Source organism: Aythya fuligula, chromosome 23 (assembly GCF_009819795.1).
Source record: "Aythya fuligula isolate bAytFul2 chromosome 23, bAytFul2.pri, whole genome shotgun sequence".
Taxonomy (NCBI): Eukaryota; Metazoa; Chordata; class Aves; order Anseriformes; family Anatidae; genus Aythya; species Aythya fuligula.
Window position 1 is genome coordinate 3,630,380 of NC_045581.1, and position 27,121 is coordinate 3,657,500.

Here is a 27,121-nt window from a genome sequence, read left to right on the forward strand (position 1 = left end):
CCTGGGAGGCCGCATCGTCCTCCAGCCTCCCCAGCCCCCAGAAGCAGCAGGGACCGATGGCTACCCCTACATCCCACTGGGCTGGGCCCACTGTCCCCTCCTTGTGTCCCCAACCCTTGGGGTCAGGGGCCAGCGAGGGCCCATGGCTCGTTTTTCACGTCTGCCGGCCCTGCTTTGGCTAATTACAAGTCTGGGGCCGGTTCCCAGGCTGGGTGTGCTCGAGGCCAGGTGGAGGCCAAGCAGGGGGGCCCCTCACTGTCCCCCCACCACGAGAACCGGCTCCGCTCCCACCACCACCAAGGGACCTTCGCAAGCGGGACCCTCCGGACCCCATCCTCCATCCTCAGCCCTAGGTCTGTGCCTCAGCTCCTGGGGCGGGGGCTCGCAGGGCCCCCCCCCCCCTGCAGCAGTGCCCCGCAGGGCTCTGATCCGGCTCTGCCCCAGGAGCTGTGGCTGGGCGAGCAGGTTCTGCATCGCGCAGCCTCCCACAGCCAACGCGTTCCCACGGCGGAGCCCGTTCGAACCTCACCGCGGCACCAACCTCACCCTGCACCCCCTGGGTGGCTTCCCTGCCGTGCCTCAGTTTCTCCCAAACCCCTAAAATCCCGTTTTTTGCCCGGTGAGGGGGTGTCCCTGCCATCCCCACACAGGGACCCCGCAGAGGCGGCGCGCCCTGAGTCACGGCGCGCTTCCTCCCGGCATCCCGGCGTTTCCCATCAAAGGCCAGGTCCTGCCCAGCGCGGCCCAGCCCTGCTGCTCTTGATCTGATGAGCTCAGAGCCCAGGGTGCCGTGACTGTATTTTATTGTAATGAGCCTCTCATGTCGAAACTTGCGCTCCGCGAGCTGCGCCCTTCGCCGTGGCCGGGCGCCAGGGCCAGAAGTGCTGAGCTTTCCTCCTTGCGCCGGTGCAGCCAGGCCTCGCTGGGGACATCCCCACCCTGATGGGGAGGACACGGTGTCCCTCTCCGTGTCGCTGTTTCGGGAGAACCCCCTCTTAGCCAAGGAGGAGAGCTTGGTGGGGGGGCATGGAGACCGTCCCCTGCCTGCACAAGGGTCCCCTGGTCACGGGTTTTGGGGCACCGTGTGTTGTATGATGGGGATAGGGACACCGTGGGGATGGGGACATCTTAGGGATGGGAACACCACATGGATGGGGACACCACATGGATGGGGACACCACAAGGGTGGGGACACCTTGGGGATGAGGATGCCACAGGGATGGGGATAACACAGGGATGGGGACACAACAGGGTGGGGACACCCCGCTGCAGGGCTGGGGACCTGGGACATCACCTCAGCTCTCTTACCAGGGCTACCCAAACCTTCTCCCCTTGGCAACCCCACCTGGAGAGCCCTTTCCCGGCACCCCCCAAGGCTCAGGGCTCACTGAGCACCCCGACACCTCACTGCAGGGCTGGGGAGGGGATGCAAGCAGCCAGATGGGTGCTCTGGGGGGGGCTGCAGACCCCGGCCGCTCCCCAGCACGGCAGAGCAGGAGGCGATGCCGGTGCCCGGCGGCTGCAGAAGCTGCCTGGGCATGTGTGCGGGGGGAGAGACGAGGCAACCACAGAGGCAGGCGTGCACGAGACGGTTTATTGGAGACGCACAGAGGCTTTGGCGATTCACGACACCCCCCTGTCCCCCCCCCTCCCCCTTTCTCCTTTCCCCATCCCGTCCCATCACCTCCTCCCGCCGCCTCGGGGGACCGGCAGTGTGGCTCCAGCACCCCCACCCCGGGATGGTGGGTGTGGAGCTGCCACAAACCAGGCTGCCCCCCCCCTTCCATCTAAAATGTTAAATTTTGGGGGGTGGAGGGGGGCTGGCAGTGCTCTAGGAAGGGAGATGGAGGCATCCTCCTTCTTCTCCCCCCCCCCCAGGAAAAGAGCATGAGGAAGAGGGAAGGGGGGGGACCTGCCAAAACCACCCCGGCAAACACCGCACACGGCCCCCGCTCCGACACCCAACCTGGGGGGGGGAGGAGGAGGATGGGGAGGGGGCCGAGATGCCTTCCCAAAAGAAAAAAAAAAAAAAAAGAAAAAAAAAAAAAGGGAAGAGACACCGAAAGGTGGGGAGGAAGGAGGTGTCAGGTTGGGGGGGGGGGGAAAGAGAGGAGCCGCCGGTCCCTGGCCCCGCGGGGGCTGTTCAGTTCTTGGGCTCTTCGCCAGCCTCGCCGCCGTCTTCGCCCGCGCACTCGGCTGTCCATAACGTGAGGTTGTCCCTGAGCAGCTGCATGATGAGGGTGCTGTCCTTGTAGGAGTCTTCGCTGAGCGTGTGCAGGTCCCCCATGGCCTCGTCGAAGGTGGTCTTGGCCAGCGAGATGGCCTGCTCGGGGGCGTTGGCGATCTCGTAGTGGAAGACGGAGAAGTTGAGGGCCAGCCCCAGGCGGATGGGGTTCGTGGGCTGCATCTCCTTTTTACTGATGTCCATGGCCTCTTGGTACGCCTTCTGGGCTTTGTCTATCGTCTCCTGGCGGTCGTTGCCCGTGGCCACCTCGGCCAGGTATCGGAAGTAGTCGCCCTTCATCTTCAGGTAGAAGACCCTGCTCTCGGGGTCGCTGACTTTCTTGATGAGATACTTGTCCAGCAAGCCCAGGACGACGTTGCAGACGCTTTTCAGCTCCTCTTCCACCTTCTCCCGGTACTCGTTCACCAGCTGTGCCTTGTCGTCCCCCTCTTCGGTTTTGTGCTCGATGCTGGAGATGACCCTCCAGGCCGAGCGCTGGCAGCCCACCACGTTCTTGTAGGCGACGGAGAGGAGGTTGCGCTCCTCGTTGGACAGCTCGTCCCCGTGCTCCACCACCGCCTTCATGAAGTCCGCCATGTCCTCGTAGCGCTCAGCCTGCTCGGCCAGCTTGGCCTTCTGCACTTGGTGGTTTCTTGCCATGGCTGGGGACGTGGACGGGTGCGCACGACAGACGCTGGGGGCGAGGAGCGGGCCGGGAGCCGTCGGAGCCTCTGCCGAGCCTCGCCGCCCGGATTCGCTTTTGGCTGGGCGTCGGAGCCCCGAGCGAGAGCGGGAGGAGCCAGCGAGGCCGAAGGAGCGGCCTCCTCCTCCTCTGCTTCCTCCCTGCCGAGCCCGGCCTTAAAAGGAAAATTGCCGTGATTCATCGTGCCCCGAGGCAGCGAGGCGCTGGGGAAGGGGCGAGCGGGCGGCCCCCGCCCTGCCCTCGCCTCGGGCTCTGGGTCCCTGGGGTGCCAGGAGGACGAGGCTGATCCCAGGGACGTCCCGTGGTCCCCGGGGAATCCCAACCCCACCCTCGGATCAATGGGGGACCCATCCCTGGCTGCTGGAAGTGCTTGGAACAGGGAGTGGTGGGGTTGGTGTTTTGGGGGTGAAGCAGAAGCGCCTGGCATGCTCTTCCCACCCCCCCAGAGAAACAGGGCACGGGGTGGGCCCGGCTGTAAAGATGGTCTCCTCCCCAAAAATCCTATCGCTGTCGTTTTTACGCGGTGATTAACTCGCTGGTAATTGCGAGGGCTTGAAGGGCAGGTATTTATTCCCACAGGTGGGGAAACCGAGGCAGGAGGAGCAGCCCTTGCCTTGCCCAAGCACCGCTGCAGGGATCGGGATCAGGATCGGGGCTGGGGCGTTCCCGGCTCCTCCACACTGCCCAGATCGGGGGGAATTGCCCTGGCCCATGGAAACGCCAGGACCTGGCTCCAAAACAATCCAAAACGCCACCAAACAACCCCCAAAAAAAAAGCAGAAAATGCTGAGCCGACAGCTCCCAAACCCTGCAGAGCCCCTTTGAGGCTTCTTTGCCTCTCGCTGCCGACCCGGTGCTGCGTCTCCCCACCACAGCCCAGCCGGAGCAGCTCACCATTGACCGGTCTGAGCTCTTCACGCTGCGTTTGAAGAGTTCGGGATTGATTCGGGAACTCTTTTCCTTGTCTTTCTTTTTTTTTTTTTTATTTTTTATTTTTTCAAAAGCTCGCTGTAGGTGCTTGCTCTGCCCAGATTAGGATCTGCGCTCGGCGTTGTTGCGCTGCAGTTTCGCTCTCAGCCTGATTAAGCCTGTTCCCACACGCCGGCTGCTGCTGGCAGACGCCCGGCGCTGCTGCAGCCTGAGCGGGGCCCCGCGCTCGGCCGGGCCGGAGCATACGGGAAGGGCCAGCCAGGTGTATGGGGCCACAGCCCCACAGTTTATCAACACCATGCTGTGCTTTCCTTGTCCCTGATGGGGATGATGAGAATGGGAGGAAGGCCGGAGCTGCTTTTCTTGACCATGTGCATCCCAGAAAAGCTCGAACCCCAATAGAGCCGGGCCCACCCTGCAATGGTCTGGGGGCTTGGGGTGTCTCAGGGCATGGGTGATGGGAGATGTGGGGTTTGGGGTGCCCGTGCCACATGCAGTGCCCGACTGGTGAGCAGAGCAGGCCTTGCTAAGCCATAGAAAGGATTTTCGGACCAAAAATCCTGTGGTTTCAAGGAATGCCTTCCTGGGCCTGCCTCATGTCTGAGTGGGGGGTAAATGCCCCACTGTCCCTCACTGCCCAGTGAGACCCCAGAGACCCCTAAAACCCCCTCAAACCACCTCAAAAGCCCCCATAGAAGGGGTGGGAGGCCCAACCCTGCTGGGAGGCCCAGCCCTCTGACTGCCACCTCATCCCATCACAAAAATGGGGCCCTTTGTGGGGGGCAACGGGGAGAAGACCCCGGGCAGGACCCCCCCCAGGGCCATAGGAAGCAGCAGAGCGAGCTCTGTGATGGGGGGGTCGTGGGCCCAGCTTTGGCTCAGCTGCCTCCTGTCGGCGGCCCCTGCCAGAAGTGCTGAGCCGCTGCCAAATTTAGGTTGCAATTAGCCACGAAGAGGCCGCAAAAAATATTCTGCTCTACCGGTTTTGTGCAGAGAAGCGGGGTGGGTGAAGGGAAGAGCCCCAGCTCACTGCCCCAGCTCGCTGCGCCCCACTCAGGCAAAGGCTAGGGCTGAGCCCAGCCATGGCATCACCCCACACAGCACCCATGGGTGCTCCGGACGGCGCAGAGCAGCACCCGAATGCATGCCAACAGGGAGAGAGGGACGAAGAATTAAAGCCCAGCCCCAGGGCACGCTGCCCAGGCCAGTACGTGCCGCCTGCCCCGTGAGCTGGCGATGCCGATGCCGCCGGCGGGATGGGGCTGGGCGCTGTGGTGGCTCAGCCGCGGCAGGAGGAGGCCGCTGGCGGCCGATCTTGGGGTGCTGGGAGGGTGCTCAGCGCCCCGCTGCTCCCCGGGCCGCTCCCAGCATTTCAAGGGCTGGGGGTGGGTGCGTACGGATGGATTTTGCTGCGGGTCGACGTGAGGAAGACAGCAGGGAGAAGGCTGCTTAATGCTGGGGGAGGCCGAGCCTCGCCTTGAGGCCATCGTGGGTACGAGAAGGGAGCTTGGGGAGCACTCGGCCCCATGGCAGGAACCCTCCTCGGCTCCCCCACACCGCACGAGGCACAGGGAGCAGCTCCACGGCACGAGCAGACACTGACATACAGGAAATAGGAGAAATTTTATTTTGTTACAAAAGTCAAAGGCATAAATAGGTGGCAAATCCTACCGGGCTCTAAGCTGGGCCTCACAAAGCGTCTCCCGCCCCGTGGGGCTCCACGGGGGGACCCTTCCCCTAAATCAGAGCCCTGCTAACACGGACAGTAACACGGGGAACTTGTGGGGCAGGGGTTGGGAGGGCGAACGCTGACCACACACTGAATCCCTTCCTATGGGGGGTCGGAGAAGGGCTGGGGAAAAACCCAGGGGGATCGGATGGGTAACACCAGCGGCTTGGCCCCAACACCAAGCCTGCTCCCCCAAAAACCAGCATCTCCAAGCGGGGAGCCCCCAGCTTGAGGGGTAAGGCTGGTTACGGGGAGCCACTGGTGGCCCTGGCTCAGTTGCGTGGGGTTTTCCCCACCCCGGGAGGCAGCAGGAACTCCAGTTATTGCACTCGGGAGGGATGCTGTATGGCTTTGAGCTCGGAAGCCGTGGGAGGGCGGCCCGGGAAGGCTTTTCCTTGCGCACGGCAGCTTTCCCCCTTCTCTGGCGGCGGGAGGGAGGAAGGCGCAGCCCTGGAGAGCGGAGGCACAGGCGGTGCTGATGGCTGTCGTCGTCTCGGGAACTGCCCGCGGGGTCTGGGCATCCCTTGGGGTGCTCCGAGAGAGGCAGAGAGAGGGCTGCCGGCTGCCCTCGGCAGGCTGGATGGCCCCAGCACAGGGGAAGGGAAAAGGAGGAAGAGAAAGAGAGGGTTAGTAGCAGAAATACAGCAGGGGGAAGCAGCAGCGCTTTGCCAGGGGTTGCCCAGAGGATGCTGAGGCCAGAAATCGAACCTGCTCCAGGGATGAGACAGCAGCAGGGAGAAAGCCCCGTGCCTGCTGCCACGACTCAAGCTGTGGGGACAGAGGGAGAGGACAGTGCTGCAGCCCCCAGCATGGTGCAGTCAAAGCCGTGCTAATTCACCACATGCTTTGAAGGGAACTTACCTCGGCTCCTGGCATGCCGAAGGACAAATGGAAGCACAGGGAGATGGAGGGGAGGGATGGATTGAACCCCAAAGTGCACCAGAGCTGGGGTGAGGAATCTGATGCAGCTCCCAGCCCTCTGCTCACCACAACCACCAGATTTCCCCATCAGCTGGGGGTTTCCCAGCAGCTCCACCCAGCACAAACCAACACCACGCTCCGTCCTGCGAACCCCGAGCTCCACGGCACCTCTGCCCTGAGCCGAGCTGGCTTTGGGGCACATCATCCTCTGAGCACCACCACGCAGACCGTCTGACTCCATCTGGCAGGGGGAAACCATCCCACACCCCTCGCCAAGGCTGCAGGAACCCCTCCATGGAAGCCCCGCACCGGTGGGATGTGGTCGGGGTTTGGGGCACGCGGATGGCAACGCAGCTGGAGGCGATGGGCTCATGGAGGGAGCTGGCCATGCAGTGGGGATGAGATGGGTCACTCGGGTGGATGGCTGGGCAAGGAGAAGAAAGCGCTTTCTTACCAGCTAGCCCTCAGAAAGCAGGGCTAACGTCCCGGGAGGGGGCACATCCCGTCAGGCTGTGCAGGAAATGGCAAAGTCCTGGCAGGCGTCCTCCTGGGGAAGACACCAGAGGTTACGCACCGCAGGGTACACAGCGAGGGGGCTGGCTTGGACGGGTCGGAAAAGGACGGGCTGGAAAAGGATGGGTCAGAAAAGGAGGGGTTGGAAAAGGACAGAGCTCTCCCAGAGAGCTGGGACAGGAAAATCCCTCGGCACTGGCTGCTGCTAAGTGTCCCTTGCGGCCCCATCCCACGGGAGATTTTCGGAGCTTCCAGGCAAGCCCTGCGACTAACACAGCGTCCAACCCGAAGGCTGAGACACCTGCCCTTTGTCTTTCAGGAATAAAATAATAATCCAAGCAATTAACTCTTTAAAAATATAATTTTATTATGTCGAGTAACAAAGGAAACCAGTTTAAATAAGAACAGGAAGGAGTTTGGCCCCCGATAACACCCCCCCGCACCGCTCCGGGCACCAGACCCTCTCTGCACAGCACCACTCGCCCTGTCCCATCCCTGCTGCTGGAAGGTGGCACCGAGGCTCCCTGCAGGCAGGGACGAGCCCCCCTGGGGCCATCAGGGCAGCAGGAGCAGGGAGGTAACGCTGACTTTTAGGCTGAAGCACCCAGCCCGGGAGGTGGCACCCAGCCACGGGGAGCCTCCCGCGGCGCTCGGCGAGGGCCACCTGCCGGGATGGGGCAGAAATTCAGCAGCTTCCAGGCTCTGGGCAGGGCCAGCTGGGCTCACAGTGAGCCAGAGGCTGGTGGTGGAAGCTCGGGGACACGGGGAGGCTGCGAGGTGGAGGTCAGCAGCCGTGCCAGAGCTGCCCTGCCCTGCGCTCCTGCTGCTGCTCTGGCTCCTCGCAGGGCAGAGGCAGAGCTGGTGGCCACAAGGCAAGCAGGGAGAGCCCCCACAGCGAGCCAGGAAGGCAAGGCAAGGGGAAGAGGCTGCTCTGCCATCCACAGATACCCCTCGGGGCTGGCTCGGTCACTCACGGTGTGGACAGCACAACCCTGGCTAATTCAGCGGGGACAGGCTGCCCCCCTAAATGTGCTGCTGCCCCTGCCCGAGGCTGAAATTTGAGTGTTTAACTCACAGAAAACCTAACCAGGCAGCTTGACTCAAAACACTGCAAGCCTCTGCCCTGGTGCTAACATGCACAACGCTACCTACGTCGAATATAAAACGTTCTACATAGAAAAAAATCTACAAATTGTGCAAAATTATCCAGCAGCTTTTAGTAACGCGATTCAAGTATTGCTAACAAGGTCTGCGATTCTCCTCCACGCACGCTCCAGTATTGGCAACCCGCAGAGCTGGCAGCCCAGCCCGGCTCACCCGTGTGTCTGGGCTGGGAGCGATGCTCGTGGATGCGCCGAGGCACACGGGAATCGCTCCTGGGGTGCTGGGGACAGCCCTGCTCTCATCTGCTGGCCAGAAAACCGAACCAAAACCACAACACGAGGTTATCAGAGACCAGCACCCGCCTGCTGCTTCCTCTGTGTAACCACCTGGGGTGGGTTGGACCCTTGGGAACTCACCCACTTTTCTGCAGCCTGTAATTCCTCCAGCAGGCAGGCTACAGCCAGGCTTTCCTGGCAAGCTCAGGATCCCGAACCTCACAACTGTAGCCAGCATCTCACGGGGAGAGCCGCAGGATGGTGCATGCGTTTCCTCTCCTCTACTAACAGGAGGGCCCTCCTAACCTGTGTCCTTGCTGCAAAACATTGTCCTACTGGAAACACGAGGAGCTCCTCAGCACTCCCCTGGTGACCAGACAGAAAACAGGATGCACCAGGACCCCTGCCCAGCCTCCATGCCTGCTGTGAGCCTGTCCTGGGTCTGGCTAAAACCACCACAGAGCCAGGCTCCCCGGCTGCACAGCCACAACCTACCAAGGCACGGCAGCTGCTGGAAAAGAAAAGCTGCTCTGAGAGTGCCCCGAGGTGAGAACCTGGCTGTTAAGACACAGAACAGCCCCTCCGCGTTGGCACGGAGGAGCGAGAGGCATTTGTGGAAATATCAGGGACACCACGGAGCTCCTGCCTCCACCAGCCCAGGGGATGAGGCTCGGCAGCACGGCTCCAACAGGAACCCTTCGCCAGTCCCACCTCCCGTCCTCAGCCCCCCTTTGCTCTCTGTGCAGGGAACTTGGTGATTTCCCAGAGCAAACACCCCGGGTTTAGAGGTCAGGGGGCTCCCCAGACCCTTTTGCTTCCCAGGTGCAGAGGGGATCCCTGCTTTCTGCACGAGCCCGAGGGTCCTGCATCAGTCGGGAGTCCGGGCAGGCTACATCACAGTGAAACAATTAAACAAAACCAATAAATAAATAATAATAATTAAAAAAAAAAAAAAGGCAACGTATGGCTCAACTGAGTCTTTGGCAGCTCTGCATCGCAGGGCTGTCCTGCCTGAGGCCGGGGAGATGGGAAGGAGCTGGCCGGAGCGAGGTGTGGGTGCAGCAGGCTCGGGGCTACATCACAGCACCGCTACGGCATGCCTCCTACCATGCTGGTGTCAGGCTTGGCTCCGAAGGAAGGGACTTCGCTCTTCGGGCTGGACGGGGTCCCGACATCTGGCTGGATAAATCCTCTTCTGTCTATCAAACTGGGAAACAAAAGGGAGAGGGTGCAAGGGGAGAGGAGTCAGGCTGGCGGAAACGGAGACCAGATGCACACCAGCTGAATCAAATTGTTTCTGGACAGTTTCTGCAGACTGCTGCCTCAGCTGGCCAGGGCAGCTGAACCAGCTCTGTCCACAAAATCGAAACCCTCCTGACACGCAGACATCCCCGTGGTGAAGACGGGAGCTTGGAAGCCACAGAGGGTCAGAGCTGGCTCTCCCCGTGGGAAGCAGCGCGCCGGCAGCAGCGGTCCAGATGGGTAACGGGGCTGCCTGCCCATTAACCAAACCACAGACTTATCACACAAGCCACCGGACGGCCTTTGGGCAGTGAAAGCTTTGGGACACCACAAACCCAAATGGGAACCGGCGGGAGGACTTTACAACAGGAAAACACCATGGATGTGGAAAGACTTGGAGTGAAACGCTATGCTCCCACAGCCTCCCAGCTCCCTGAATCCGCAGATTTACCGCTGCTGAACGGCAGCCCTGGCAATTTGGCACCTCTGAAGCCAACAAAGAGCAGTGGGCAGCTGCTGCAGCATCCCACGGCTCTGCCCAAGAGCACCCTCTTGTGTCAGAGCAGCAAAAACAACCCCGTGCTGCTCACGGGACGAAAGGAGAAGCAGCCACAGGTGCCTGAGCTTCAGGCCGAAAGTTAGCAGGGGTTCTGGGTATCTCACAGCTGAGAGAATTTGGTGCGGAGTATTTCAGGTAATCCGAGGGGTGGTAAAAAAAAAAAACAGGGTGTCCACACGGCCTGGGGCAGATTGCTGCTGGCTGCTTGCAGCAGAGTAGAGAAGGAAAAATGTGCTAAGAAACGCTGCCACTGCCAGCATTTACCATCTGCCGCCGAGCCCATCGGTGCTGTTCCTCTCCCCTCACTGAGTTAGCTGAATTTAGCTGCAAGCTCCATGAAACAATTACAGGTAGCCCAAAGTCATCAAGTTCAAACACAGGAGAAGCAACAGCTCTCCTGGGAGTCAGGGTAACCCAAAGCTGTGCTCTGAGCAGTGCAGCTCCCGGCGCAGGCTCTCACCTGGGATGGAAGGGGCCGCACAGCACCGCGCAGCAGTTTGTGAGGATGCTTTTATGGCTGTAAGGATTGGCAAACTCGGAGCCCCTCTTATTGGACCAGGACCCTTTGATCTGAAAGAAAAGGACACGTGCAGATTAAGGTAGGGAAGATGCGATAGAAGGCAATTACAGTGGTGGGCTCAGGTCAAACCCTTGCTCACGAGGCGGAAAGTTTGCCTTAGTGCAGACATCGTCCCTCAATCTGCCTGGACGAGCAGGACAGCTGCAGGAAGGCAGCCAGAGGAGACAGCAGCGTGCTGCTCCTGCCTCTGCCAGGGCTCAGCCCTGCAGCTCGAAGGCTCCAAAGCTGCGTCCTCCCGTGCTGAGTGCCAGCTTGGCAGTGTCACCGCCCGCATCGCCAGCCACCTCCTCCCCTCGTCCTCTCCTAGGCTGAGAGCTCATCAGAGGCTCATCAAGGCTAAACGAACAGCGAGGGGCTTTCTGGGGCATTCTGCAGAAGGAAGAAAGCATCTCCTGATCTCCTCCTCATCTCCTGCGTCCCCACCCCGAGCAGCTGTCACTGCGGCTCTTGATTTCGAAACCCCGGGCGCATCAAGCGTAGGCACACGAGTGGGCAGCTGCTATACCTGGCCTCGGGCCCCTGGCTGCAGCGACCCGTTTACCAGCACGTTTCCTCCTTTTGCTTTTACTTCCCCTCCCCAGCTGCGGCACAAGCCTGGCACCACGGCTGGAGGAGCAGCGGCCCCGCGCTGTGGACGCGGTGCCCTCGGTGCCGGGTACCTCCAGCAGCTTCCCAGCCCTGTGCTGCCCTGCCAGCAACTCTAAATTCCAAAAAGGGGGAGAGGGAAGGGGAAAATAAAAGAAAAAAAAGACAAGGGGGGGATGCAAACACGCCGTCTGCAGTGCTGGAAGCTTCCTGCCGGGATTACAGGTGCTTGTAGCCAGGAGGGTGAATTCTGGTTCCTTGCGAGGCTCAGACAGATCCTGCTTTTCTGTGCAACCTGCCCCGCTCAGGGCACTCACCCGGCCCTTCGAGTCTGCACGCAGCCCTGTCTTTAAGGCAAAGCTCATCAGGAGATGTCTGCACATCATTTGCTTGCTAGACACGAGGAACTGACAGAGACAAAGGGACTTGCCCAGGGTCTCGCGGGATGCCTGCGGTTAGGCAGGACGCTGAATTAAGATCACCCAGGCTGACACCCAGACCTCTGGGGCCAGTTTTCCTTTTTTAACCCCGGAACTCCTAATTTTGAGCAAGGCTGCGTACGGGCTGGAAAAAACTCCCACGTGACCCTTCTAACGCTGCAGCTCGTTACCTCCGGGCCGGACACGAGTGACACGTGCTGCCCTCCCACCACGATCCCCTGCTGCTGTGCCCTGGGCAGGGGCTTTTTGCTTTGCAGGGGATTTTCACGGGCACCAAGACACCGAGCCAAGGAGTCCCTGGAAACCTCACCTCTGCTGAGAAAATATCAGGGCTGGCAGCCCCGCCTGCACGCAGCTTTTGGGGTGAAAGGCCAAGCTTTTAGGTACTCACGTCTTCGTTCGTTGTCAGGTTGGAGGCGACTAAGTAAGTGTGAAAACCTGAGAGGCCCAAAATGGACCAGACTGAGAAGAAACAAATGACCAGCTCCAGCACGGTGAAACAGGAGTCAAGGAAGAATCAAGCCACAAAACCATCCCACACGGAGACGTGAGGGGCTGTTTTGGGAGGCACTCACAGTGAAGCCCACACCAACTGGGCCCCAAAAACATCCCAGCTACCTTCCCATTCCCCCTTCTGCAGGCATCCACCAAGGGACAACTTTCTCCAGCCATTCCCCTTCCCACATAACCTGGCGAGCTGGGAAACCAGTTTGTTACTGGCCTTCATCCCTGGCAGCAAGGTGGAACCAGAGGTGTCCCCAGGCTGCTAGCAGATAGCCTGCCCCAACCAGGGCCCTAAAAGAAGTTGTGGGGAGTGCACTGGGGCACCCCGTGAGGTTACCCAATTAGTAACTGCCCTCCTCCATTACACAATTAGTAGGCAGCCCGATGGCATCGGAAGGATATCTCGCGGGTGTTGTCTTCAGGGTGGTGAGGAAGCCATCCCTCTGTGAGCCTGTAAAGGGAAAAGTGAGGAGGAACCAGGTCCCATCAGGCAGCCCCGCATCTCCTCTGCGCCCCCAGCCAACTCTTGGCTCCCCAGCACGCAGCCACCCCCCTGCGGGCCAGACGGATCTGCCCGGCTGCCTGCAGAGCATCTGCAGCCTGTAACTTTGCAGAAATAGCAGTGAGCAGACAGCCCCGGGAGATTTAGGGCTGGCAGGGAAGGCTCCTTCCCTGTGGGGTTCAGGGCAGGTGCGCACAGAGCCCAGCACTGCCCCAGCACTGCACCAAACTCGTTTGCTCCAGAGGGGACAACCCCGCCGGCAGCACCGAAGAGCAGGGTGGGTCTGGGGCTCCCTACAACATGAAACCTGATTTATTTGAGCTACCTGCACTGAGAAGCAGGGCTTAAATTGAGAGAAGCCAGACCCTTCCCATGCTCATCCTGCAGGAACAGGGGGCCTCGAGGTGCTTGGCGCCCGGCGTGAGGCTGCTGCCGCCTCGATACTTACGCAGGGTGAGGTGGGTGACGACACAGGCGAAGATGAAGGCTGTCAGGAAGGAGAGGGAGAGGATGAAGGCGTAGAAGTAGCGGTAGTTGCGCTTCCCCACGCAGTTGCCCACCCAGGGGCAGTGGTGGTCGAACCTCTCTGAAACAGAGCAAGGGGGTGAGGGCTGCTGCTGGCTCGACTCCGAAACCCGGGGGCTGCAAACCGAGCTTCCACCCACTGCACCACGACCAGCAGCTCTGCAGCACTGCATTAGCAACAAGTTTCAACAGCACTGCAGCCTGCTGGTACGCCCTTTTTTTTAAAATAAATTCATCGTTAAAGGCCAAACTTCTCTCCCCAAGCCCCGCGTGAACGCAAGCCTCGTGGCTGGGAAGCTCTCCCATTACTAAAAGTGAAATTGAGCAGGGACACGCGGCAGGTTTTCCAGTCCCAGCAGCACTGGGTGTGTGCACGCGGCCTCGCCGCTCCCTCTCTGTACATCTGCTCCCCCCCGGCCTTCGTCGGAGCAGCAAATATCTTTCAAAGTTATGAAGATAGGGCTCGGAAACCACAGAAAGTGCCTGGGAACTCGGGGCAGGTGCAGTGTATCTGGGAACACTCCCGCCCTGTAATGAAAGGGCTGTGCCTCAGACTAACAGCACCGCTGCAACCCTCCTGGGGGGGGACACCAACGCAAACCAAACTCAGCACAGATCCGGCGCACGCCCGCTCTTCCCCAGGGCTCCTCTCCAAGCCCCGTCCCAGCCGTGGCTGCTTTCCAGGCAGCGCCAGCAGGACCCGACCACCCACAGCCATCCCCAGACACCAAGCGCTGGGCAGCTCCCAGTTTTTAGCCTCTTTCAGCTTAAAACCACTCCTTGTCCTATCTCTATCTACATGAGCAGAGTCCCTCTCCGTCCTTTTTATAAGACCCCTTTAAGCACTGAAAGGCTGCAAAGAGGTCTCCACGGAGCCTTCTCTTCTCCAGGCTGAACGCTGCTCCTGCAGAGGGTGCTGGGGTCTTCCAGCTCCCCTATACCTGCTTGGGGCCATCAGAAGCTTTTCTCTTCTTCCTTCAACCCCTCCTGCCCCACCATAAGCTGGGGACGTGGGGCGAGGACAGGGCTGAGCTAAACCAGAACCTGCGGTGGTGCCTCCACTGCCCTGGTGACCCTGAGGCTGGAGACAGCCAGGAGCCTGCAGCAAACCTCGTGCTTGGTGAGGCCTTAATGATACCTCACAGCACAGTGCCCTCCGAAACAGGGCCAGCAGAGAGCAAGCACTGGGTGTGCTGCCCCGGAGGCACCAAAGCGGCACACTCAGTGCCTTGCTTTGTGCCATCCTTTACGGAGAGCTCAAGCAACCTGCTCAGGAACTAATCCCAGAACCATTAGGGTTGGAAAAGCCCTCCAGGATCATCAGGTCCACCCATCACCCTACCACCACCGTCACCCACTGACCCAGGTCCCCAGGCACCGCGTCCAACCTCTCCTCCACCCCCAGCACGTCCCCAGTGCCTGCACTCACCGACGCAGTTGTCGCAGACGCTGCAGTGCGAGGTGCGCGGCGGGCGGAACATCTTGCAGGTGTAGCAGTACTTGAGCTTCACCACGTACTTGTTGATCACCACCTCCATCGTGCGGGCGGGCGGGCGGTAGGTGGAGGTGCCCATGCTGTCTGCAAGGGCAAGGAGGCGCAGTCAGGGCAGGGCAGGCGAAACCCAACCGACCCAATGACCCCGCGTCGCCGCGAGCTGCCTGCGGGCAGAGTTAAGGCGTTATTAGCACGGGATTTTAATGCCAGAGCTGGGAGGCAGCTCAGCCACGCGATTTGTTGCGGAGCTGGCAGCCAAGAAATCCAGTCGGCTCGTCACGGCATTCTTTGTGTCCTTTCCCTGCCGACGGGGTGCCAAGAGGAAGCAATATCTGCCCAGCGCTCCGAGAACAGAGAGCAACTTGCGACCAGCGAGCACAAAGGCAGCAGTGTTTTCGCCTGCCCAGCTCCAGCTCATCTCTGGGTGCCCAACAGATCACGACACGAGGGGAGAGTGGGACCTGTCCACATGGCTGAGCTCCGTCCCGGCTGTGAGCAGCAGCCAAGGTTCAGAAAGCAGCGTGGGGAGCTCGGCAGAAGCATCCTGCAGGAGCCAACCTCGGCTCCATCAAGGAGCAGGGGGGCAGCAGGCAGGTCTCAAGCGCTCCGGGCAGATTTCATTGCAATTTGACACGAGCACGGCGGTGGCACGCGAGGATTCCTCCTCCTCGAGGCGGGGATGGAGGATTTTTAGATGCTGCGTTTCACCTGTGTGCACTGGCACGCAGTGATCCACTTGGAGCTGGTGGCTGGAAACCTCTCACCTGCTCAGCAGAAGCGTGAGCTGCAAAGCCTCTGTGCCACCTCTGCAGTCTGGGGGTCAGTGGTTTGTTTAAGTCGCTCCTCAAAGAGCACCTTTCCCACCCCGAGGAAGTCTTTGAAAATAGATGTACCAGCGAGCGAGTTAAGGGGAAAATAAATGGATTATGCTCGCAGGAACAGCTGGCACGCCAGGCAGCATCTGCAGCCAGATTCCTGCTGGAGGCACGCAGAAATAGAAGCACAGATAGCCGCTCCGAGGAGATTTTAAAACCAGTTTTTTAGGCAAGTGCAGAACGATTGCCTTGCAACTGCTTTCAGTAGGGGAGGCTGAAGTTGCCCCACGTCGGTGTTGATGAGGAATTTGTCACTAAACCTAACACCAACACGGCCCACGGACCCTGGGTGCGTGCACCCTCCTGGCCAGAGCAAACCCGGCGTGAGAGCAGCTTTCAGAGCGGACAAACAGGAGCACGCTGTTAGAAACCAGATAAATATCAATATAAATACATCAATATAAAGAAACCCCGAGGTACAGCTGGCTCGGTGGCAGTCATAACCTTAAAAACCGTTCTCTCTACATTCATTATCCTGAGTACTCAGCACCAGCGTTTCGCAGAGGGATGTACAGAGCCAGATCCCTCCAGGTTCGGAGGGCATTCAAAGCAACAAACGTGCTGCTGCTCTGGCACTCTGGCTCTAGCCTTTTTTGGGGAAAAAGAGGAGCAGATCGGCTCCCCAGCTTCATCATCAGCAAGCTTCCAGGTCTGTCCCGAGGAGCAGCCTTTGCCGGGAAGCACCAACAGGGGCTGGGCAGCTAATGCAGGGTGCTGAGCTTTTGCTTGGCCCACATCCCCCTGTCACCGGGCACCTCTCGGGGAGGATGGGACTTGCAAGGATTTTCCGAGAAGAGGAGCCCAAACGAAACCCCGCAAAATCAGGGCACAGGAAACGTCACTCTGTGTGTTTTTTTTTTCATGCAAAATGCACCGATTTCTCTGTGTTGGTCAGAACGACGCAAAGCTACGGAGGAGGAAGGAAGCAGCCCTGGAACACGGCACCAGCGTTCACACAACCAGAGCAGGGCACGGCTGTAAGGGAGAAGCGAGGACGTGGGGCCCAACCGCAGCGCGCAGCCTCTTCCTCCTCGCGAGGCTGAGGCTTCTCAGCTCAGCACCCTTAAGCCGAGATTTGCCGTGGTTTACCAGAAGCAGCTCTGACATCCACTAAACCCAGCAGGAGTCTCCGCGAGGGATGGTCCCACTTGGGGTTAGCACGTAGATTAAGGGCTCAGCTCCTTCTCACGTCGGCCTTCAAGGCTATGCTGCAGATACAGAGCTCGGGCTGCAACCCCACAGCCCCTTTCCTTCACCCCAAGCGCAGATTTCACCCACGGAGCCAAGGCTGCTCTCTGCTCTCCCGTCCCAGATGATGTGGGGATGAGCACAAGTGCTTTTTATCTTCCAAGCACACCTCATGTTTCGGCAGCTTTATAAATGCTGCTTGGTTCAGCCCCAGCAGCTTTCCGTCTTGTCAGGGTCTCTGCATGAAGCCACTCAGAGAAGGACAGGGGGGGAAATCGGGGTGGCCAAGAACCGACTCTTCCAAGAGGGGGAAAATAATATTTTTTTTTTTTTAGTTTTGTAGCCAGGTCCTCGCAAACCCCAGCCTAGATCCAAACTGCTCGGATTATGAGAGCTCGGTCTGCGTCCAGGAGCGCGGCAGCCTGCCTCTGAATGGGGACTTTGTGCTCCCCCAGCTGCTGGCACGCACACCCCGACAGCAGCAGGGCACTGGTGCCACGAGCTCTGCCTCGTCCCAGCCCTCTGCAGGGCTCTGCCAAATCCACTCCTGTCCTGGGAGCAGCTACAGGCACCCAAACCTGTGCAGGGCTTCGCCTCGGGAGGCGATGGGACTGAACAGAAAGGAAAACCACCTCTGCTCCGCTGCAGAGAGGAGACTCGCTGAGCCTGAAATGCACACGCACAGAGGCGTGAGCCCAAGAAAGGCAGGAGAGGGAGTTGAAGCTCACCGATCCGCTTTTCCAGGTCCGCAGCCTCACTGGGGGTGGCTCTGGGCAGGATACCTGGGTCCCTGAAGCTCGTCTGGAGCAGGCAGCTGATGACAAAGAAGAAGAGGACGGCCGCGATGATGGGGATGGCCAGGGTCAGGTGGCTGGCAAGGAAGGGACAGCTGCGAAAAGAGAGAAAAAAGCAGCGTTACCGACCATCCCTACGGAACTGGCCATCAGCTACCACACTATGAATTATCACAGGGGGGGTGGACTGAAGCGCTGCTGCTTTGCAGGGAGCTCTGGAAAGGCAGGAGCCAGCCCAGAGAGCACCCTGAGGCTCTGGAGCTGCACTGGGAGGATGGGGCCTTGGACACAAAGCATGAGCTCCTCTACATAACCACTATGCCCTTCTGAAGTCCCAGAATCATACTACAAAACCCAAAGCCCGGTCACCTTCTGCACGGCAGCAGCAACAACAACACACGGAGAAACACCCGAAATTAATCAGGGATCAAAATCAGCATGGACACAGCCTCATCTCATCTGAAGCCGAGGGACCTTGGCTTCGATTCAGCACGGCTTTGCTGCCTCCAGATGATTCCTGTGCCCCCTGTGCCGTGCCAGATGTCTGACCCAGACACATCAGCGCTGCCGGCACCGATGCCAGCACCCGGGGACCAGCGTTATCAAAAGCCAGGCAGCTCCATCACCCCCAGCATGAAAACGAGGACCCGAGGGACGTGGCTCCTTACGTAACGCGGGGCTGGAGCCCCCCTCCTGCTCTGCGAAGGGATTTGCTATTCCGAGCACTGGTAAGCACTGGGACTGACTGGGCACAGCCCAGCAAGCTGCTCGAGCCTTGATGCCCGCGGCAGCGCTAAGTCCCGGTGACACGGCGAGGCAGCGAAGGGATTAAGTAACTTTTGTCTCAGCTCAGCTGTCCAGGACAAAGCAGCCACCAAGCTGCAAAATCCCCTCGGCCTGAGAGCAGAGCTGCTGTCGAGCCCCTCGGTCCTCTCCCTGGAGGGACAGAAACGGCTCTGAAAGGAGGGAGACGAGTGTCCTCAACACCTATTTTTGGGTGGATCTCTGGAGCCCTCTTCCCCCCTTCAGGCAGCAAGAAATTATGTAAAAAATGTCAACTACAGACACAGTGACTTTTCTTTTTATACATCTAGCAAAGCGTAAGTGATGCAACAGAAGCACAGAAACAAGGTGGAAAGCCCCAGGACATCTTTAACCGAGAACCAGTGACGAGGCAAGACGGGAGGGAGCAGATGTCCTCTGCTTGGCCCTGCACAAAGCAGTTTCTGTGCTGGTGCTGCCCAAAGCTGTCGGAGAGGCATCGACAGCACCAAGAGAGGAGCATTCGTGCAGGGATCCATCACTGCCTGGAGCCTGGCTGGCTTCTCAGCACCTCTCATCCGACTGAACACCTTCATCTGCCCGGCTGCAGCTTTGCTCCGAGGCTCAGAGGGAGAACCCTGGGATCTCAATGCAGGTGTGATCCCCAGCTTGGTGCCCGGTGGGAAGAACAAGCCCCATGTGAGCAGCACGGGGCCGGGCCAGCAGCACCCCGAGCACTGGGTGCTCCTTCCCCTGGCTCCTCCTGGCTCTCCCTGCCCATAGGGCGCAGGAACCCGGAGCCGCAGGGCTGTAGTCCCAAAGGACAGCAGGGGCGGCTTCCCAAAAGGAGAGGGGAGCAGCTCCCTCTCCCCCAGACACAGCGAGGGCGGACCCTTGGGGTGAGACCCCCGGCACACCGCTCCTGCTACCCCTCTACCACGTCCACCCTACAAACTCCAGATGGATTTCTGCCCTCCGTAGGCTTGGAGAAGGGGGGATGGCTGATAACCAGGAGGGCACCCCCCTGCTCTAAGTGGATTCCCCTCTTTGGGGTGCAGCTCCTAAACCAGCCCGCAAGGTGTGGGGCTGCCCCTGCCCACCCCTCCCGAGCATGGGGGGTCTTTGGGGACCGGGGGTGACCCTGAGCACCTGGGGACAGGAGATGGGGAACCAGATTTAGAGTGGGGCTGGGGGCTCAGCAGCAAGTGGGATGGCTCTGGGGGAGGCAGCGGGGGGTGCCCGGAGGGACAGGGACAAGGGGTGTGGGGGACAAGGGGGGGGCAGGGAGATAGGGAAACGGGGGGACAGGGGGACAAGGGTGATGGGGAAATAGGGAAATGGGAGGATGGAGGGATAAGGAGGTATGGGGAAACGGGGACATGGACAGAGGGATAAAGGGACAGGGAACAGGGGTGATGGGTGACGGCGGGCAAGGGGGACAGGGGGACAAGGGATGGGGGGGACAAGAGAGACGGGGGCTGGAGGGACAGGGAAACGGGGGGAGGGACAGGAGGGAGGGGGTCGGGGCCACACCGCAGGGCACGGAGCCCCCCCCACCCCCATCCCCACAGCCCCTGGGGGCCGGGACTCGTCCGGGACTCACTCGAAGGCGAAGAAGAGGCCGCTGGTGGCCAGGATGAGGCCGAGCGTGAGGACGAAGACCCCGCTGTGCCGAGCCAGCATCAGGCGCCCGCCGCAGTAGAAGCGGTTGCGGCCGGGGAACACCTCCCATTTCCGCAGGGGCCGCCGGGCCGGGCCGGGCCCTTCGGAGGAGGCTGAGGAAGAGGCGGCGGCGGCGGCGGCGGTGGTGGAGGAGGTGGAAGCCGGTGGAGGAGGCTCGGGGCCGGGGCCGGGCCCGGGGGCGGCGGGGGGGATGTGTCGGTAGCCGCGCTCCTGCATGGCGCCGCCCGCAGCGCCCGGCGCGCCACCGAGCTCGGCCCCGCGCGCGCGCCCCCCGCCGCCTGGCCACGCCCCGCGGACGTGTCGGCCACGCCCACTCTGCCCCGAAGCCACGCCTGTTTTAATGAAGCCACGCCCACCATTCGTGGTTTAGCCACGCCCATTCGCCGCGCGGTGCTGCGCCCCCTGGTGGCCGAGCTGCGACAAGGCAGGGGAAGGGGGGGGAGACCCGGAGCCCCCCCCCGTGTTCCCCAGATCACAAAACCCAAGAGTTGGAAGGGTGGAAGAGGCACCCCCAGATCCCTCACATCCTGGAATCCCACAAGCATTAGGGCTCTAAAAGGCCTCCAACATCACCCCGTCCAACTGTCCCCCCACCACCACCACCCCCTGCCCCTGTCCCCCAGCACCACGTCCAACCTCTCCCTGAACACCCCCAGGGACGGGGACTCCACCACCTCCCTGGGCAACCCGTCCCAACGCCTGAGCGCTCTTGCTGAGGAGAAATGTCTCCTCATTTCCAGCCTGAACCTCCCCTGGCACAACTCGAGGCCGTTCCCTCTGCTCCTGGCACAGTTCCCTGTGAGCAGAGGCCGACCCCAGCTCCCCACCCCTTCCTTCCAGGCAGTTGCAGAGAGCAATGAGGTCTCCCTGAGCCTCCCCTTTTCCAGCCCAAACACCCCCAAATCCCTCAGTCAGCCCCCAGGATCACAGCCAGCACAGCCCCACATCAGACACAGTGCAGTCACAAAGCAGGAACGGAGCAGCAGCACCCTTGTCACAGCCAACAGCATCACCACACTGTAGGGTTTTTTTTTGTTTTTTATAGAAAAATGAGTTCCTGTGCTGACCATCCCCTCCGCAGGCTCGGAGCCGCAGTCACTGCCTACGTCCAAGGCAAGAAGTTGCAGTGCAGAGCCAGCCCCAGCAGCCAATAGGCCAGGAAATAGCCCAGGACGCATTTGCTGCGGGGGGTAAGGAGGGGGAAGCTCCGCAGCAGCCTGAGCAGGGGGTTTGCTGCAGCCCCCATCCTGCAGGAGCCGGGCGATGCACCCAGTGCTGACCCCTTGGGGGGAGACACCACGGTTTGCCTGGCAGCGCCTTCAGTCCAGAGCCAGAGCTCGTGTTCTTGCAGCAGGTGGGCTGAGAACCAGTAGAGGACGGGACTGGAGGAGGCGAGGAACCTGGTCAACACCTGGAAGAGAAAGAGAATCCCATAAGCTGTGGGGCTGGCTCTGAGGAACCCCGACTGCGAGCGATGGAAGGCACAATCCATCTGCCTCCAACAGGCTGCTGATAAAGGGGAAGAAATACAGCCCCGGGCTGCAGCACTGCAATTTATTGCACTCGCAACAAAACAACTCGGCTCCAGGCTGTGTTATTTATTAAGATGTTCTTGTGAGCAGCCAAGTGGTCGCCGGGTTTTGGACAAACACAGGGACTGCCACCGAAATCCTTGTCACAGCCGCGCTCGGGAACTGTGACAGCTGCTGCAGAGGAGATCCAAGTCTCACTCCTCAATTAATTTCCCTGTGAAAACCCCGCATTGAGTGCTGCCAAAAAGACCTTGAAGCACTTCTGAAGGACTGGCCCAGGCTCTGGATCCTCTCGCTGCCACCCACTTGACTCAGCCCAGCAGGACGGTGACCCAGCTCCTTGGTGAGCAGCACGTCAGATGCCACCCAGCAGCTGCCAGTCCCTCTGCTCAGTCCCAGTATCCTCACACCCAGCACCTGGAAACCCTTTGGGAACATCCCAGCAGATGCCAGATGGCTTTGGAAGCCAACTGTGGAAGCGGCTCCAAAACAGGAGAGGAGAAGCCTTTGGTTTGCAGCTGCAACAGCACCAGGCTGGGACTGTCACCAAACACCCTCAGCCACCGCCCCACGCTCCAAGAAATCACTTGTGTCACTACAAAGGTCCTACCTGCACGTGCATGCAGAAGAATCCAAAGAACAGCAGGGCCGTGGCGTGGACCACGTACACAAAGACAGCAGGGGAGCAAAATCCAGCCCTCGGTTTGCCCTCTTGCTCAGCCTTTCTTCTCTCTAGACCAAGAGTCAGGCAGTGCCGAGGGTTTGCAACGACGTAGGTCCCGGCAGCCCAGCAGCCCAGCAAGGTGACAGGCAAAGCAAGCAAGAAATTGGGTACCTGTCTGAGCTCAAAGTACCTCAGAAAGCCCACGTTCCAGTAAACATCTTGAATATAGGAATAGACCACGGGGAACCGCTGGGAGCACCACGTGGGTTTAACCCCGCTCGTGGCTGCCAGGCGATAGCCTTTGTCCAGAGCCAGCTGCCGCAGAGGCTTGGGGACATCCAGCTCCAGGCCGGGGCCACAAAACCTCACGTAGGCGTAATACTGGAATAAAACAAAGGGCAGGCAAACCCCAGCACACGTCACAACCGCTGAAGACGCCACGCTGAGGAGCTGCCTCCATAAAGGAGGGAGCTTCCTTCCCGGCCCCGAGCCCACCTGGAAGTGGAAAGCGAGGCGTTTAGTGCAGGAGTAGAGGAGGAAGCCGGCGTTGACCAGCCCGTTGGCGCGCACGCCAGAAGCGAGGGCGAAGAGCAGCGCGCTGAGCCAGCTCTGCCCCTTCTCCAGTTGCCACATGGCGCCGAACGCCAGGCAGGCAAACATGCTCTCCGAGTACGCAGCCGCCATGAAGACGCTGGCGGGGCTGATACAGAAGAGGAGGGCGGCGAGGAAGGCTGCCCTGCGGCACCGCAGCGCCCCGCAGCCCAGCTCGTACAGGGCAGCGGCCGCCAGCACGGAGAAAAGGGCGCTGAGAAGGGCGGCCGAGAGCAGCAGGCGGCTCCGCAAGCGCAGCAGCGGCTGCAGGGGCCACAGAGCCCCCTCGGCCACGGCACGCAGGCTGAGGGGGTAGAGAGGGAAGAAGGCGCAGTTGTGCTCGTACAGGTAGCCCCGCTCGGCGATGAAGAGGAAGTGCTCGGCGTCCCAGCGAGCCAGGCCTCCAAGTAGCTGCTCCACTAGCACGTCCCAGGCGCCGGGCTCGGGCAGTCGAGGCGGGGAGAAGGCATCCGCGGCGTGGTCCGGGATCAGGAGGTTGAACACGGCCTGGAAGGAGGAGAAAAGAGGGCTGGAGGCAGGCAGATGGCCTCGTGGATCCCGCTGGAAGCACCGAGCTGGAGGAGGAATTTGGAGGTTCGAGGAGACAAGAGCAGCATAGAAGACAGGCTAATGGGCTTTCCAGCAGGGATGCCTGTAACTGTGAAAAAGTGCAGACTGTTTTGGGGCATTTACAGCTGAACTGAGTAAAACTGAAAGCTGAAAACATCCAAGAATCCCCATGGAATTGGATAAGGAAAGGCTGCTCAGCCCCGTCCTTGGGCATATCTGTTAGAGCACCGGCAAGCCTCCTTTGCTCCTGAATTTGGTGTTTGTGTCCCAGCTGATGTGCAAGGAAGAGACAGAACTAAAGAAAAGATTTTCCCAGAGGAAACTGACACAGAAGACAAATGAAAACACGCTTCTGAAAAGAACAACTCCCTCAGATGCAAGTTTTGCAGTTTACTATGTGCAGACTGGGATGAGTCCTTGGCAAAGGATTCAGCGTTGGCAGAGAAAAGAGAAAAGGCCACACTAAACAAATCGGGACTAACAGACCTACAAAGGCGATGTTTTACAATGGAGCACACAGCTGGACCAAGCAGGCCTCTGAAATGTGCAGTACAGAGTCTGTCATTGCTGCCGACGCAGCGGTGACCGGGCTTCCACCATCTGCTGGCCACTGGCCCGCTCCCGGGGCCGTTTCCCAGGCTGGTTTTGCTTCACAAGGGCTGTGGCTACAGCTGGGCTCTGCTGGCTGCCCCGGCACACACACAGCTTGGACGGAGCAGACCGAGAGCAACTGAGCTACCCCCCACTCAGAGGAGGATGTCTCTGAAGGGAGACTTGGGGGGAAGGTGCAGGAGGAGATCCTCGTTCCTGTCCTGCGGATAAACAGACCCACCAGCCTCTCGTGCTGCCAAACCCACCTCTTTTGCAACAGCAGCATGAAAATGTGGTAAGTTAGAAGGAAACGTTTGTAATTTTACTTAACAGCAACCTGCCTGCCTGGATGCAGCTGGCCTCCTGCTTCTCCAGAGGAGAAGGTGATTTCCCAGCCCTGCAGAAGCAGCCAGCTCGTGGTGCAGCAGCTGGTACCAAAGAGAGAAGGCTTTGAGCAGCAAACAGCACCTGCAGACACTGCAGCACCTTGGGCTCAGGATCAGACTTGCCTGCAGCAGAAGTGTCAGGGCTCTGCAGCACACTGCAGTCCGCACGACCTCTCGGAGGTAGGGATCCTGTCTGTTCACCAGCTCCATCCCGAGCTTGAAAACTGCTTCAGTAGCTCCCTGATGCCAAGGAAGTTCTCCCTCTGGTTTTGGAAACCTGAACTGATAAGCAGAGAGCAGAGACGCAAAAAGTTATTTCTGGCTTCAGCTGTGTTTGTAAATTGTGCACCTTTATTTACTATCAGGTATTTCAAAGAGCTGCAACTCTCTGTGAACAGGAAAGTCACGTATAAAGACACCACGGAACTGAGAGATGACAGAAGGCTTCTTTGATACTGTTCCTAAAAATAAAATTAAAAAAAAATATCCCTGACTTCTTAACCTTGGCTAGGATGCAGAGGAAGAGAGGCTGCAACGCGTTCTCTCAGCACATTTCTGACCAGGCCAGTGTAAATACCTGAAGCAGTCTCGTTGGCCTCCTCACCGCCTGCCTCAGCAGAAACACCAGCGGCTCCAGCCACAGCTCAGCCAAGCATCTATGCACACATTCCAGTTCCAGTGTGTTCAATGGGATTTAAACCTTTTTTTGGACTGGAGACAGAACTAAAACGTGGACTCGGAGCGTAACATCCACGCGAGCACTGTGCCAGCGGGCTCGTGGTCGCTCAGGCGCTGCCAGGCACGCTCGGCTCTCGCCTGCTCCTGCCCAGAGCTTGCTCCTGGGAATCAGAAATCCGAGTTATTGAGGGCTGCCTCCACTGCACGGCCCTACAAGCTCCTCCAGGGCACGCTGAGGAACAGGCAGGCTTCCCCCACTGCTTCCCTCCATGGCAGGCAGCATCTTCAGGACGTGGCACTTGCGTAACGCCACCCTCTCCACCTGCAATCTTCCACCGTTTTGGCAGGGGCCCTGCTCTCCAGAGCGAGGGCATCTGCCTGTCAAGCAAACTGCATATGCTGAGGTGGCTCTCTTCCATCTCTTCCCTGAAAACCTTACCTGCGAGATCTAAAACACTTTGCAGAGTCTCGCTGCTTTCTCTTCTGTACGTTCTGGATTGACATTCTGGGACCAGCTCTGAAAACTGCTGGCCCGGAGCCACAAAGGCAGGCAGTATCTGTTGTGCAGCTTTTTAAGATAACACATTTCTTCCGTTGGTTCCCCAGCCACCAACTGCTTTTCAGTTTGAGAAACAGAAGACCCGCAGCTCTCTCTGGGCTCCAACGACACCACATCCTGCACCATTCCCCACCTGCCATCTTTCTAATCCAGTGCCCGACAGTACATGAAGATCCCCAGAACGATCACCTAATGATCTAACAACGCTCTGAGGTTTTCCTATTCCCATTTTAATGGCAGAAAAAAAAAAACTGGCAGGTTAAAAGCTGCACGTGAGAGCAGAAAGCAAGGCACTGGCAAAGCAAAAATAAAACAAGACCCAAGTGCACTCGTTTATAGTTACAGTCCTGAACCACAGGGTTATGCTTCCTATTTTGCCACATACAAAAGTTTTGGTTCTGCTCATATTCTCCTCTTGCTCCAGAGCATTCACAGCTACAGACAAAGCAGCTAGTGGGAGGCACATTCTCCTGAATCACGAAGCTGCAATGTTATTTTAAGAGAGGGGATACTTCAGCCCAGCTGTAAATTCTATTAAAGCGCATTCACAGCTGCAAATCCTATCAAAGCAGAGAGGCAAAAATTGTCCAAGCACTTTAAATATTTTTTTTTTAAAGCAGAGAAAAAACCTAGCATGAATGTGCCAAGAAGGCTCAAAGCAAACAGCTTTAAAAAGCCTGTTCCTGTCACGATGCAGCACACCTTGTAACAGAAAGCAACGACATCTACAGAAAGCTGCAGCCCACAAGCACCATTCTGGGAGAGAACACAGCGTTAGAGCTGGCGTGCCTCTGCCCCAAAAAGTGCTGCTTAAAAGAGCACCTGCACGAACAGAAAAAAAAAAAAAAAAAAAAAGAGACACCAAAAGGCAGAAGCGGGTTAAAAACATCTCAGCAGAAAAAGATGCAGCCTTCGTTAAGGACGCGTTTCCCTGCACGCTCCGTGTTTCCACCCAGCTCTTTGCTCTCGGGTACGAATCCCGTTTGGTTCGCTCTGGGAACTGTGCTAAAAAAAGGACGCGAACACGAATTAGACACTGGGTAAATTATCGCGTGCACGAAAAATCAGAGCTCAGCGAGGCCTGTACGAATGCAGTGGAGGCCGGTTACCACCCGGTGGCAGCAGGCACTTGCTACAAAGGCATTTCCTCCCTCTGCACACCTCGGCCATGGGTTCCCGGAGAGGTTACGGGGCTCCTCGGTGGAAACCTATTCCTCTGCATCCCAGGAACGCCGAGCAGCAGTTTGGGCACCTCTCGGCGCTTCTCTCACCTGCTGTCAGGTTCAAGAGATCCTCCAGCTGTATTTAAAAAGTTGTTTTAACCAATATTCAAAAGGGAAAGGCTGATTTCCAGAACCCTTGATTGTTTAGGGCTGTTTCTGCGGGCCTAAAGCTACTACAGCCCCGTAGGGCCACT

General features: G+C 59.2%; 3 protein-coding genes across 3 annotated transcripts in view; all 3 read right to left on the reverse strand.

Moving 5' to 3' along the window:
- Positions 1-2,143: 2,143 nt before the first annotated feature.
- On the reverse strand, positions 2,144-2,884 carry SFN (stratifin). The gene has a single exon (XM_032202363.1). It carries the CDS (start codon positions 2,882-2,884, stop codon positions 2,144-2,146), a length of 741 nt encoding a protein of 246 aa, XP_032058254.1.
- Positions 2,885-9,412: 6,528 nt separating this feature from the next.
- Positions 9,413-20,349, reverse strand: ZDHHC18 (zinc finger DHHC-type palmitoyltransferase 18). The gene is made up of 8 exons (XM_032202289.1): positions 20,054-20,349; positions 17,623-17,783; positions 14,766-14,915; positions 13,260-13,397; positions 12,712-12,760; positions 12,197-12,299; positions 10,661-10,770; positions 9,413-9,606 (listed from the first exon to the last, which is right to left on the reverse strand). Exons 1-8 carry the CDS (start codon positions 20,347-20,349, stop codon positions 9,489-9,491), a joined length of 1,125 nt encoding a protein of 374 aa, XP_032058180.1. The 3' UTR covers positions 9,413-9,488.
- Positions 20,350-21,235: 886 nt separating this feature from the next.
- PIGV (phosphatidylinositol glycan anchor biosynthesis class V) overlaps positions 21,236-27,121 on the reverse strand; it is a 6,171-nt gene continuing 285 nt past the window's right edge. Inside the window, exons 2-4 of the mRNA XM_032202315.1 lie at positions 24,591-24,749; positions 22,276-23,427; positions 21,236-21,544 (exon numbers count right to left, since the gene is read on the reverse strand). Coding sequence (XP_032058206.1) covers positions 21,236-21,544; positions 22,276-23,427; positions 24,591-24,677 — 1,548 coding nt within the window. The 5' untranslated portion in view covers positions 24,678-24,749. The remainder of the gene's footprint in view (positions 21,545-22,275; positions 23,428-24,590; positions 24,750-27,121) is intronic.

Bases quoted from the DNA above. Each gene is read 5' to 3' on its own strand.
- SFN (XM_032202363.1), bottom strand. From the start codon at position 2,884: ATGGCAAGAAACCACCAAGTGCAGAAGGCCAAGCTGGCCGAGCAGGCT.
- ZDHHC18 (XM_032202289.1), bottom strand. From the start codon at position 20,349: ATGCAGGAGCGCGGCTACCGACACATCCCCCCCGCCGCCCCCGGGCCC. The intron at 17,784-20,053 runs GTGAGTCCCGGA...CTCTTTTCGCAG, and splicing joins GGCCTCTTCTTCGCCTTCGA to CTGTCCCTTCCTTGCCAGCC. The intron at 12,761-13,259 runs GTAAGTATCGAG...TTCCCTTTACAG, and splicing joins CGTCACCCACCTCACCCTGC to GCTCACAGAGGGATGGCTTC.